This window comes from Syzygium oleosum, unplaced genomic scaffold, assembly GCF_021117445.2.
Source record: "Syzygium oleosum isolate NSW1041296 unplaced genomic scaffold, Sole_v2.1 Sole_v2.64, whole genome shotgun sequence".
Lineage (NCBI taxonomy): Eukaryota > Viridiplantae > Streptophyta > Magnoliopsida > Myrtales > Myrtaceae > Syzygium > Syzygium oleosum.
The window spans coordinates 533199-547847 of record NW_026607548.1 but is presented as its reverse complement, the minus strand read 5'-3'; the positions used below and the strand labels follow the sequence as shown (position 1 = coordinate 547847).

Here is a 14649-nt window from a genome sequence, read left to right as displayed (position 1 = left end):
TAAATTTTTAATTTATTTAACATAGTCGATGAACTTAAGCCTAATGTTCAATTATGTCCATAAACTTTTAATTTGTTCAATGTGATCCCTAGACTTTTGATACATATTCAATGTATTCCCTAAACTTAAATTAATGGAAGGATTACGTTGAATATTTTTATATAGTTCAAAGACTAATTAAACATATACCAAAAGTTTAGGGACGACATTGAACAAATTAAAAGTTTATGGACCACGTGGGTTTTTAGAGTCCACATTGAATAAATTGAAAGTTTAGGAACCACATTGTACATTTGACCAAAGTTCAAAGGCTATTTATTTTGTTTTCCTATTATAATTGACAAAGATTATATTTCAATTGGCTTTGCTGTTTACTCTGAAACTTTCTACATTTACCGTTGTCGTTGTGTTGAAGAGTCCTACAAAACCACTTTATACTTAACAAAGAAATGATCAATTACTATATTATTGAAATTAAACATTACGAAATTCCAACCCACCCATCGCTGGCCGCGTTGGTTTGCGCTCAGTTCCTTTCACGAGAGGTCCTGGGTTCAAACTCGCCCATTGGTGATTTAAGTGAGGGGTCGTGGCGGTGGGATGCTGCACTAGCCCCCCTCGAGGACTAGTCAGGCATCACCGCTGGTTTGAGCCCTAGTTCGCCGGCCCCGCGGACACCTCGATTATTAAAAAAAAAAAAAACATTACGAAATTCCATTATTTAGTTGTTTAATAGAACTGATGTGAGTACTTGCCATTTAAAACCACTCGTACAATGGAAAATAATTGAGATGCCGTAATCGACTTGCAAATGCGATCCATGAGGTGAGTTAACAAAATGAAAATGGGTGTTTAAATAAATGGATTATGTTCAAAGTACCAAAAAAGAAAATGTCGAGTCGATTCATCCATCAATTATGTTAGCTAGCCCTTTTAGCATTACTCAATCGCTTACTCAATAAGCAGGCCAAAGTCAAAAACTCTTTAAAAAGAAAAAAGGAGAATTGCAGACACTTTTGTTTCGCGAAAAATATATGACTGTTTTCCTTTTCCTTTATTTTGGCTGAACCAGTAAATCCATAATCAAACAAAGAATTTTCATCGCGCATTGGACATATACTCGGAAACCATCCCTCGGGACAACTACTCTATGTAAAAAGGAAAGACAACTGCGAAAGTTATCTCTAATAGCAGATGATGAATTAAATGCGTGCGAAATAGTGGGGGCGAAAACAATCAGTGTTCACAATACTAATTACACGAGAATGATATCTTTACAAAAAAGAAAATGAAGAAAAAGAGAAAAGGAGGAACGAGAAATAAGCATGTACCTTAGAGGAAAAAGTTTCCGAATTACAAGAATGAATCTACCTAATCCATGGAATACAGAAACTTAATTCACTGCTTCAAGTCAAAAGTGGGAAAAGCTCCGATAGTTGGCTCCCTGAACAAGCAGTAACACCTCCAGAATAGTCGAAAATCCGCTTAATGAAATGGCAAAATCGAAGTCGGCCTCGAGTCGCCAGTTGCCGAATAGAAATTTCAAAGTAGAAACAAGGTTGCGAGGAGCATAGCTAGACCCGAAAGGAAGATACCAGCAGGGAGTTTAGGCTGGCCACTTTTAACCTGTGATGGCGCTTGTGCAGTAGACCCATCAGTCGGAGCGGGAGCCTCGGCTTTTTGTACATCGGGCAATGGTGGCTCCGCTACATCCGCCTCGTCTAGGACAGGGTATGGAGCTTCAGCAGGTGGCAACATTGGAATAGTTATCAGCTGCAAGAGGCTGCCGGGCTGAACAGGACTCATGTAGGCAGGGGTTTTGCTGCCCAAGCCTAAACATTTGTTTCCTGCATTTACCGCAGCATCGTTATCAGTCACTGAAGAAAACTTAACACAAAAGAGCTACAAATGCGTATTGCTACATTCAGTTGAATCATTTAGACGCTAGATTAATGCTGTTACAGAAGGTGGCTTTACTTTGAACTGTTTACCGCTACGTAGTTCAAACACTGCTAAAGGCAGTATTAATGCTCTAATAGGACGTCAGAACACTTTGATTTTACTCATGACTTTGAACAATTAGTTTGAAAAAATTCAAGGTGTAAGATCTGCACATAAATGGACCTTAAGTGTCTTCCTACAATTGATGCAGCAAGTCATTTCACAATTCCTCTGCCAATAAAACGTTTGGCATGGACAAAATTTCTTTCAAACTGAAGAAAATTATGACATCGAAGTGTTGCTTACTCTTATATGAAGCAGAAGTCTTTGGGAAAGCAGTGATCACACCATCGATTTCGCCTCCCATGACAAAAGAGTTCACCTCAACAGTTGCATCTGAGAAAAAATCCCATGCTTGGGACATAAATTCATTGCTGAATGTTTGCACATAAACAGAAAGCTTGAAGGCATGGAGTTTTGTCACAACATCTGTGACACCAGTAAGAAAAGCCTGATTTGTTGGGAAGACAGAATTCTTCTGGACAACCACAGAGTCGGCAAAGCTTTTTATTTCCAGAACAGTAGCGTTAGTGGCATCACGAATGTACTCATCAACCTCATACACACGCTCATAATTGACCTTCTCTTTGATCTTCATCAGAACAGAGCTGTCGGTGGATTTAATCATAACCTTCTTCCCTGTCTTACTACTGAAACCAGCTTTATTCAAAGCATCAAGAACAGCATCAGTTATGCTCAATGACTGATTTTCGGCAAGGAAGGCAGCGTTCTAGAGAAAAAGGAAAAACATCACTTCAAGATCAAGACATTCAAAACTGCTTGTCCAAAAACTTCTAAACACACACATTTTAAAGGGCCCAAATAGGTTAACATGGCATGGACACGCAATCTCTTGCACCACACAAGTGATTTGTCCGAACTCTCAAGTAGATGATGGGGTTCACAGCAAGACCGCTTTTTATGAGTCAATTGAGTATGTTCAGTGTTCTTCTAACATGTGTACACTTTGATAAGCTCAAACCCTCTACTTGTAAGACGGTTTGTAATATCTGCATACGATGTGTAACTATTAATTTGCACAATAAGACTGCCAAGGATTAGATATAAGAATAGGTTTCACACCGAAAGAAACCTGCCTCCTACTGATTGGTCAGAACTTCAAAATGACTGGAGCAAACAGACTTCAAATTCCATTTCAACCACTGGAGTGGCACGTATGCAATCTAGGTAATCCAACAAAAGCTTACTTTTGGGGATATGAGGCCAGATCAATCGACATGGAGATCGCACCAAATATAGCAAGTCTCAAAATGATGGGATACCTTACAATCAATCTTTTAGAAAGGTATGTAATATTCTTGAAAAATGATGATTTGGCTCTGTTAAGAAGAATCATAAATTTCATATGTCCTCCCCAGACGAGGACCAAAACTTGCTACCACTACTTCCCCAAATATTCAAGATGTGGTGCGAAGAGTGAGCATGCAAAAATTATCCTTGAGCTGAAATCAGGATTTATTATTTTCAGGAGGTGATGGTGATTTTTTAAATGCCTTAGTAACTTCCTATATTTCATTACTAACTTTCTAGGCATGTTACTAAATGACAGATTTGTAGATTTGTCCTTTGTCGCAAATATGCAATATATGAAAAGATCCAAAGCAAATAATATTGGAATAGAAATCTCACCTCTATGCCGATCAAGACACCAGATACGGAAGAATTTTTCGCCAAGGTGAGAAAATCTGACAATGATAGGAATTTTCCAGCACTTCTGTAGGCTGGATTTCTGAATATTTTGGACTGTGAATATGGACTCACAATTGCCGCTGCAACAATATTAATAAATAAATCAGTTCAGTGATATTTAATCACCAAAAATTTGTGCATGAACAACTGCAGAAGAGGACATGAGTTGATAATTGCTTATCAAATTAAACTCAGGTATATTAATTTAAGATTGACTGAGGGATTACTTGAAATGAACAAAAAAAGGCCTTCACAAAGATGGATGCCTCTCAACAGGATATTCAGTCGATCAAATTCATCCAAGTCAAGCGATCTTAAACCGTGACAATCATACTAGAAGAAGAAGAAGAAAGAGGAGGAGCAACATGCGGTAGAGAACATGCAGATTAAAAAATGAATGCCAAACTTACGAATCAACATCTGGATCTCACTCCAGGTGAGACTAAAACTGAATATTCCAGTCCCCGACTGAATCTCCGGAGCTGTGGTCATAAGGTTGCGAAATTTTGTTGTTGCAACGTTACTGCTATCTATGAGATTTGTGGAGCTCAAGCAAATAGGAATTCCATCCTTCGACATTTGAACGGGACAGTCAATAATGTCAGTCCCGTCTGAAATAGCTTTTGAATATGCTAAGTCAGTGCAACCAGGATAATCCCCACTTGCCCCATTGAATGAAATAACCAACGGCATAGCTGAGTGAATTGAAAATATTGAATGTTAGAATACGCACACATCCTAAACAAGCACCTTGAACACAACCAGGGAGTACCTGGGTTGTGAGCAAAGAAAACTTGTTTTACATCTGCATGTTAAATCATTAGACATACCTTGTCCTGAACTATTCTTGTTTAGATAGGCAAAACAATCTGCAGGATGAAAGAACAAGTCAGCATATACAGAGAAAGTTGGTTATAATTGTGTATGAAAAGAGAAAAACATGACCTCCATATGTACGAGAAAAAGGATGTCACTTTTATGGAAGAGCTACTCTCTTAGAATGAGGGAAGGCTCAAGAAAGACATTCGTTCATCAAAACAATTATGATCGCAACACAAGACTTGACACACCAGATAATGCATGATATTGTAAAAGACATGTGAAACAAGCTCAGTAATGTGCTTTATCAATGAAAGAAGACTTACCAATGGCTTCGGAAGGAGTTATCGGGAAATCAGTGAGCACACCGTCTACAGAGAATGCACCATTGTCAATGTAAGATAAAGTCTCAGCCACGGGATCGAAACTGTAATTGTAGCTCAGAGGAACATCATTTACAAAATCAGCTGCGAAAACTGTGAGCCCTGCTTTATGAGCATCTGAGACAAGAGAGGTATGAGGTTGCAAGTAGTTACTACTGACATCAACAGGCCATATATAAACCTTTGGTACTAGTATCCCAGAAGCAAATGTCTTGATAAACGTAAGATTCTTTAACATAGAACCATATGTCTGGTTGGTTGAAGGCTCGATATCATCTTGTCCCATAAACCTGAAGATCAATTTTGTCTTGGTTGGGCTGACTCGTCCAGCAATTCCTCTTAAGAAACCCACTTCTGGTGATGAGATATAATCGATAATTACACTCTTAGACGTGGAAATCACAAAGCTTCTCATGCTCAAGTTATGTTGCGTGAAAAACATGTCATGCTGCAAATTATCAAAAGAGGCTTGTCAACACAAGAATAGGAGAAGAAGGCACCAATAACCTCTGGAGGGACATGTACTAGAATATTTACCTGAATATTCAACCATAATGCGGGTGGTTTCAACTGACTGACATCTTGGACTCTGAGTATGGGGAAGAAATTGCCATCGAACCTATAAGTTCGAGAATAAACTCCTTGAATTACTGTGCAGAGATCATGGAGATTGTGAGAGACGAGAAAATTTATAACCTGAAGTACCATTTAGCAAAAAATACTTCACTGGTATCATGAGTAGGTTTAGTGAGTCTCAATTCACAGGCAATATATATGGTCAGTAATGCAGGACGACTATAACATTCACTTGACTGAGTCTGATTTTCACGTGCTTTGGCCATCAAAGTGTATCCAAGAGATCTACATACATAACCCCCCCCCCCCGGGCGGCAGTAAAGAAAAAGATCCACATATAGAGCATCCAACATCCTTGAAAGAAATGAAACATGCCAATATACAATTTTAGTTGATACAGAGCAGAAGGCGGAATATAGAGCTTTAAGATGAATTGGTCCTTACAGGCGACATTAGCCAGGTCTTGCAGGGTGAAATCAATGGAGAACCATCCTTGAGTACGCACGCCATTAACGATGTAAGTTTTACGCATATTATTGAAAACATTTGAAATGTCGGTAGAGTTATCCAACTTGACCTGCGGAGCACATATGCCAGCCCCATCTTTTGTCAATTGGACGTCACACCATAATACCACATTAGGTACACTTGTAATCATTGCCAAAGAGTAGGCTGCAGAGCTAGAATCTGGAAAGATCCCTGAAAATCCACCCCTTGCGATGACTAATGGTGGATTTCCTGTAGAAAAGAGGAACAAGTAAGCATCTAGCACACACAGTGAAGAAATCTTCCCAGGCCACACATAACAAAGCGGACAAGTTGATAAAGGAATTAAAAACTCTGCCAATGCCAAACCAATAGTTAAAGATAATTGCAGACAGTGTCTTCAAAACTGAAAGTGCCTGCAAATGTTTTTTTTTTTTGGGGGGGGTTCTTTTTCCCTGTGGAACAATGCTTGATGATATTGTAATGAGCTATCTTTGGGACAGCTTACGCAAGCATAAGAGAAACAAGAGCCTTTCCTATATTTTTACAACTGCCAGGGCCCCATAATTCTTTTCGGTGACAGCATTGCACACGACAAGATGAATTTTCAAGATCAGATCACAGTCGAGATACCGTGAAATAATCGGACTTTGCATAAGTCCCCCACATAACCAACGTAGAAAACTGAGATCAATACTTCGTCAAAATCAGATTAGGCTAGATGTAACAACATTCGGGCACAAGGTAGTCGCATAACATCAATTCCAGTCTTCCCTAGCTCTTTTCCAATGACCTCACAAGCTTTTCTTCTTCGCCGTAAGTTTCCAGCATAGAGTGTGGCAGGAGATCTTATATTGTTCTACCCTTTTACTTAACGAATCTAAATCGAAATATTTCCAAAAATACAAGGATCGTTTTTTGTTCAAAAGATCAAAGAAAAGAGAGAGGCTAACTGCCGATTTAACCGTTCAGCGCGGGCATTGAATGTCCAAAACTCGTCGAGATACTCAAGTTCAAGCTCTTGAATATGTTCCCCTGACCACTAAGTCAAAGGAAGAGAGCTAAAAAGTTAGAACCCGCTCGAACAAAGTCAACATCCGTGGGTTTAAAAGCTGAAGAATGCGTAATTCGCAAAAAAATTCCCCGCAATTTTCGCCAGCTGTCTGAAAACGACGCTGAAATCGGAGGAAAAGAGCATGCACCGAGGAAATCAGCAGGGTGAAGAAATGCAATCGTGCGGAATTAGTAACCGAGGCAACAGATGCAGGAAGCTCGAGGTAGGACCGACTCGGCCAATTGTTCAGCTCGGCGACCGGCCAAGCAAACCAGAAATGCAGGAAGAAAGAAACAGCCGTAGGATTTCATCATTCCTTGTTCGGATTTAGTCCCCCCCGCTCTCTCTCTCTCTCTCTCTCTCTCTCTCTCTCTCTCTCTCTCTCTCTCTCTCTCTCTCTCTCCTTCCTCCGATGTTCAACACGAGCGCAGCTCAAGCAGATTCTCGATCCAACTTAGAAATCGAAGATGCTCGGCGAGAGAGCAGCCGAGATAGATACAGAGAGACAGACAGTTAGGGAGAGAGGGAGAGAGGGAGAGTTACCAGATAGAGTTTGCCATGGACTAGAGGTAGATCCCTGAGCAGAGACGAGAGCTGACATCGCCCAGCTCACGAGCAGGGAGACGAGCAGGGCGGCGGCGCGTGAGGTACACATTGCCGGAGGGTGTCGCCGGCGGCTTCCGCTCTTCGACTTCCGGAGCTGCTGGTTCCTCGAGTACTATTTCCGCCGGAGAAGTGCGTGAGATTCGCTCGGCAACGAGCTTAGAGAGAGAGAGAGAGAGAAAGAGAAGAGAGGCCTATACTAGCTGTTGAAGCTTTTGAGGCTGGCTTTTATGAGGCACACTTGGTTTAAACAAATTGGGAAAATGCAAAACATAAAAAAAAAAGTATTTTCTTGGGGGCTTCTGCTTCCGTCTCGTTTCAACGCCGGTCTAATTATTACGCGTTCCCACGTACATGAGCCGGCTCCTGTCGGCTGGAGCCAGCTGGGTTCAGTTCGCTTCGCTCAGCCTGTTCGAAGTGCTTTTTTTCTTTATTTAATGGCGTTTTGTTTTATGAGAAATTCAATAAATAACTGCGGGCGATTTGTTCTTTTCCCTTTTTACCCAAAACACGTCCAAATGGAAGCGCAAGCGCCCCGAGTGTAGAAAGACGTGGTCCTTTTTTGACTTTATAATTTGTAATTATATTTTATCAGACTTTATAATTTGTAATTTGCTTATTAATTTGTGGCGGCCCTGATCGTTAGACAACGGGTACGACGGACCATTTACGGTTCATTTTCCCTCTCCAGCATTGACATTTATTTAGCTCTTCCTATTTGAATTATGGTTTTAGACCTAGGGTGATTGCTAATGTAGCTAACAATGATCACCTAGAGGGGGGTGAATAGGTGATCTTAAACAATTTTGATCAATTTATAGCGGAAATGGTTGATCACAGTTGAGTCTGAATAAAATTCAGATTCAAAACAGTTTATATAGACAGTGCTCTTGATGTGCAGAATGTAAAGTAAGAGATAAGGGATAGAAAAACTGCACACAAGTTCATAGTGGTTCGACTTATAGCAAGCCTACGTCCACTCTCCCACGCTGACAGCCTACTGGCTGGATTTCACTATGTAATCAAGAGAAATTACAGATTCTGAGTGATAGCACTCTTGTGTATGATAGGACTATCTATCTCACACAATCACTCTTATAAAGTATCCCTCAAGATCTTAGTGTTTCACTCAAGAAAGACAAGAGAAGGGATCGGAGTATGCTCAGGCTTTGGACTTGTTGATTCTTGATTTCGTTGCTTCTTCTGCTCCTCGTAGGTCTCATTTTATACTCCTTCACTTCCAAACTAGCCGTTGGACAGTCTTCAGATGATCATCTTCCAATCTTCAACTTGGACAGATTTGTATAAAATGATTGAGTAGCCGTTGGTCAACAAAATCTGAATCCCGCTGATTCTAGTCGCCCATACAATCAGAATCTTGGTTTCCATAAGTAGAGTTTTATCCGTTGTAATGCATACTTGTCATAATGTTTGATTGTCAATCAATTATAGATTTTGATTGAAGCGATCAAAACTTTCCTTCTGTGAAATCCATGCCAGATTACTAGCTGTTGTGATTCATTCCGAATGAATTTTGCTTCTGCGTCTGCATAACTTCTGCGTCTGAAGAATTTTTTATTCTTGCTTTACATTCAGAATCTTGGTTTCCATAAGTAGAGCTTTATCCGTTGTAATGCATACTTGTCATAATGTTTGATTGTCAATCAATTATAGATTTTGATTGAAGCAATCAAAACTTTCCTTCTGTGAAATCCATGCCAGATCACTAGCTGTTGTGATTCATTCTGAATGAATTTTGCTTCTGCGTCTGAAGAATTTTTTATTCTTACTTTACATTCAGAATCTGAGTCAGCGTAGGTCTTCAGTAAAATCTGAGTCCTTTAAAAATAAAGTCTGAATGACTTTTATGGTTAAGTCTGAACTTCTCATTCTGAGTTTGAACTTTTAGTTCTGAGAAATTGTAAAATCTGATATTTCCTTCTGAACTTCCAGAATATATTAACCTGGAATGGAGTACATGACAGAATTACAAGATAAACATAGAAAGTTTTGTCAGCTTCAAAATTCATTAGGAGTTTTCCTCAACAATCTCCCCCTTTTTTATGGTGACAAAACTTCCATGCAGATTCAATCAATGTCAAATAAATTTGAAGAAAATAATCATATTAAGCGCATGAAACACAGATAAAAAATAAATATGCAAACTCTTAGGATCTGTGTATTTCTCTTCCTTTGAGTATAACCTGCATATTGAAATGTTAGTACGGCAATATCTGCATATAAACTCTCCCCATTTTTGTCATCAGCAAAAAGAATAATGCACTGATAAACCATCTAAACAGTTTAACAAAGGCAAATTGTAAGAATACAGAAATAGTTTGAAAAGAGGGTAGGAAAAAACAGGTTAATGCTTTGATGGGGTTCGAACAAACTGAAAGTTTTCCAAGATAGAGACGGCTTCCTCAATCTTTGTAGAACAATGACCCATAGCTTTCTCCATATTTGTGGAACATAGAGCAATAGCTTCCCCAATTTCTGCTTTGTCCTTTTCTGCTTGAAGACGTTGAGTCTAGTTGTTTTTCTCAATAATTTGCTGAAGATTCTTCACATCCTTTTCAAGTGCAGCTTGTTTTTCTTTTATTTCTAGCAGAAGGGTCAGAATGGTCATGTTGTCTGAGGCCTGTCCCCGATCATTGTCTGGTGCATTTTGTTCGAACTCATCCCCTGTTGGAGTATCCCCCTGAAAATCTGCATATTCTGCAGCAACATATTCTGTCATCATGTGATCGGGTTGTTGGTGGGGAAATGGACCTTCTTCAGTCACTACAGGAATTATGCAGAGTGCCAGTTGTCTTGATTCCTCAGGTGCAGTTTCTGAAACATGAGCAACAGGTTCTGAAGACACTTGTTCTTGTTGAACATATTCCTGACTAGTAGTTTGTCCTAGCTCAAGATTTTCTGATTCATTATCTTCATCCCTGAGGATAAGTCTTCAACGCTTCCTGTATACTTGTACAGGACTCGTTGAAATAGTATCTTCCCTGGCTTTCTCTTTGCCTCTACTACTTCCTTCTTTCTTCCTTGTTTGTCTTCCTCTGGGAGATGGTGCTTCAGACTTATCTTCCAGGTTTTCTTCGGGTCTGCTTCTTGGAGTCTCTCTATTGTTTCTGACAGCAAACTGCTTGAAATTCATCTTGGCCAACATTTTCTCACCAACAAACATTAAAGGGACAAACGTCTTGCACAACTCATCAGGAACAGAAATGTGCAGATAAACAAAAATCCTGGATATTAATGAACCACATGGAAGTTGACCTTTATCCTTCAGTAAAGTTCTGTACATGTGAAGAATAATGATGTGTGGAAGAGAGAATGGAACTTCATTCAGAATTGCCCAAATAAGTTTGACTTCAAATTTAGACAAATCAATCTTGGATGATGCTTGGGGCCTTAAGCAGTTGATAATGATCTTATGTAAGATCACTGTTTTCTTTGTCAAATCTGGATAAGTAATGAGCCTTTTTGATCCTCTGGAAAAGTTTGGATTTTCGGAAGCAACTTTAGAAGCTTCTTCTTCACTAACCTCAAGAGGGATAAACTGACGATGTTGAACTCCAATGATATCACCCAATTGATCAGCATTCAGAGTATAGTCCTTATCCCCAATAGTAAATTGAATGCAATCAGGGGACAAAATTGACAAGTTTGAGTAGAAATATGCCGTCACTTCTGCATACATGTGTGTAGACTGAAGGCAGAATTCAGTCATTCCCAATCTGTCAAAATAATGTTTGACAAAAATGCCGGTCTTTTCCAGAATGTCAAAATCAACGCTACGATGGTTCATGATTCCTCTTGACAACAACATTTTATAAAACTCACTATGCTGTCGATTCCTAAAGAGATTCCCTTTTCCTTTCACTCCAGAAGCAATTCCCATCTTCTTTTCAAAATGATTAACAAGCCTGGTGTCATCATCCTCCTTTATTCTCGAAATGTTAGAATTTTGGCTCGGTGACTTAGGGCTTGTGACATTAGTTTTCTTTTGAGAAGACTCACCCACCTTTTCTTTCCCTTTTTCAAAAATACTCTTCCTTCGTTCAGAAGTAAATACATTCTAAAGTGAGGAATATTTTTCCACAAGTTGTACCTCTGATCTAAAGCCATTGTCTTTTAAACAGGCAAGTAAGATAGATTCTGAAGCATTACCCTTTTTCAACCTTTGGTAAGTCTTCCAAACGAGTTTCAGATCTTTAAAGAAAAAGTCTGTTTTACCAAAAGTTCTTGGAGAAGATGCATGAGGAGTGGCTTCTGAAGAAGTCTGCTTCTCTGATTCTGTCTCCGATGAATCAGTGACTTCCATGTATTCTGGTGGTCCTGAATACTTTGATTCTCTGTTGAGAATCCGCGAGGAATGTCTTTTGGAAGCCATTGATGATCGTACGAGAATCCTTGGAGCAGAAAGTTTTGATCTTTGAGAAGAAGAAGAAGAAGAAGAAGAAGGAGTTCGTTTCGAGAAGATGTGAATCGGGAGCGAATAGGTTTGTACTGTTAGGATTTTATAAAAAGAAGAGTACGGTTTTTAGAAGGAAAAGACACTTTTAGAAATTTCACAAAGTGAATCTATTATGCAGGAATTTTGGAGAGAGAGAAAAAAAAGTTTCGAGCACACTCAATCAATCAGATAAATTTAGAGTATATACCTGATTTGCTTCCAAAAAATAATATGTGCCAAAATATCCTGCCAAAAATATACCCGCCAAAATTTGAATTAAGGACGTACCTTTCACTTGAGTCTGAAATGGCATTTAGACGGAGATTATTTGAGTCTGAAAAATACCTGTCTAACAAAAGCTTCAAGAAAATGGGTAAGTAATGCATAATTTATTTTTAATATATTCAAATGAGGACTTATCTAAAGGTTTTGTGAATATATCAGCTAATTGATTCTTAGAATCAATGAATTGAATATTCACATCACCGTTCTGAACATGATCTCTGATGAAGTGATGCTTGATTTCAAAGTGCTTGGCTCGTGAATGAAAAATTGGATTCTTGATCAAATTGATAGCACTTGTGTTGTCATATTTGATTGTAACACTTGAATCTTCAATAGCAAAGTCTCGCAACTGTTGTTTCATCCACAGAATTTGAGCACAACAACTTCCCAAGGCCACATATTCTGCTTCTGCTGTAGAGAGCGCAACAGTGCCCTGTTTCTTTGAATACCAGGATACTAATATATTTCCAAGTAATTGACATATTCCTGTGGTACTTTTCCTATGCTGACCAATAAGAGTAAAATCTGATTCTTTGGAATACCAAAGACCTAACATTGGATAAGTTCCAATGTATTTGATTATCCTTTTAACTGCAGAGAGATGTGATTCCTTTGGGTCAGATTGAAATCTTGCACACATACAGACACTAAACAATATGTCGGGTCGAGATGCGGTAAGATATAACAATGATCCATCATGATTCTATATACCTTCTGATCAACATTTTTACCATTTTCATCTTTGTCCAGTTTGGATGAATGAGACATGGGAATGTCTGTTTTCTTGCAGTTGTGCAATCCAAACTTCTTGACAATCTCCTTTGCATACTTCTCTTGGCAAATGAATGTACCTTCTTTGTTTTGTTTCACTTGTAGTCCGAGGAAGAATGTCAATTCGCCCATCATACTCATCTCGAACTCATTCTGTATATTCTTAGAAAATTCTTTGCAAAGTAGTTCGTTAGATGATCCAAAAATGATATCATCAACATAAATTTGAACAAGTAAAAAATCCTTACCTTGTCTTTTAATGAACAAAGTTGTATCAACCTTACATTTTGTGAAGTTATTTTGCAGAAGGAAGTTACTTAACCTCTCATATCAGGCACAAGGTGCTTGTTTTAGACCATAAAAGGGCTTTTTTGAGTTTATAAACTTGATCAGTCTTTCTTGGTTCTTCAAAACCAGGTGGTTGTTCTACATATACTTCATCTTTGATATAGCCATTCAGGAAAGCACTTTTCACGTCCATCTGAAACAGTTTAAAGTTATGGAAATAAGCATAAGCTAAAAGTAGCCTAATGGCTTCTAACCTGGCAACCGGTGCATAAGTTTCATCATAATCTATGCTTTCTTCTTGTGAGTAGCCTTTTGCTACAAGCCTTGCTTTGTTTCTAGTGATTTTCTCTTTGTCATCCAGTTTGTTTCTGAATACCTATTTTGTTCCAATTACTGGATGATTTTTGGGTCTTGGCACAAGTTCCCATACTTTATTGATTCTGAACTGCTGAAGTTCCTCCTGCATAGCTTCGATCTAGCTTTCATATGATAATGCTTCATCAATCTCTTTTGGTTCCATTTCTGATATCAACGCCAAGTTGCTGATGTTTTCCTTGTGTTTAGATCTAGTCTTGATACCATCTTCGATTTCTCCAATGATGAGGTTCTTCGGATGACTGGATTTATGCTTCCAGTTTCTGTCAAATCTCTCCTTCTGAATATCATCAGATTCTGAAGGTTCTGATTGAGTTTGGATTGACATATAGAAGATAAATATTGCCATGTCTTCTTCCTGTGAATGTTTGAGAAGAATCTTTGCTTGTTCCTGAGCATGTGTTTTCTTGAAAGTTGATTTTGAAGCCTGTGTCGCATAGTTGGCTAATGCTTATCAAGTTGTAGTTGAGTCATTTTACCAATGACACATCGTTGATTGTGAGTCCTCCAATTTCAACTGTTCCTTTGCCAACTATCTTTCCTTTGTTGTTTCCTCCAAAGGAAACTTTTTCACCATTCAGACTATGTAGTTCAACGAATATGCTTGCATCTCCTGTCATGTGTCTAGAACATCCACTGTCTAGGTACCACTTCCTTTTTCTCTTTGTGGTAACTTACAAAAAACACAACCACTCAAGTTTTCTTTGGTACCCAAATTTGTTTGGGTCCTTGAGAATTAGTATAGGCTGTCTTAACAAAATCTCTTCGAATAGGTCTCCAGACCTTAGGATATTCATTCTCAAAATGTTGTGGATCTCCACATTTTGAGCACTTGAGTGCAC

General features: G+C 38.8%; 1 protein-coding gene across 1 annotated transcript; it reads right to left on the bottom strand.

Moving 5' to 3' along the window:
- Positions 1-1178: 1178 nt before the first annotated feature.
- On the bottom strand, positions 1179-7846 carry LOC115665767 (glycerophosphodiester phosphodiesterase GDPDL3). The gene is made up of 9 exons (XM_030587609.2): positions 7573-7846; positions 5934-6227; positions 5451-5563; positions 4857-5361; positions 4542-4580; positions 4122-4406; positions 3652-3791; positions 2248-2731; positions 1179-1847 (listed from the first exon to the last, which is right to left on the bottom strand). Exons 1-9 carry the CDS (start codon positions 7682-7684, stop codon positions 1543-1545), a joined length of 2277 nt encoding a protein of 758 aa, XP_030443469.2. The 5' UTR covers positions 7685-7846; the 3' UTR covers positions 1179-1542.
- Positions 7847-14649: the final 6803 nt, after the last annotated feature.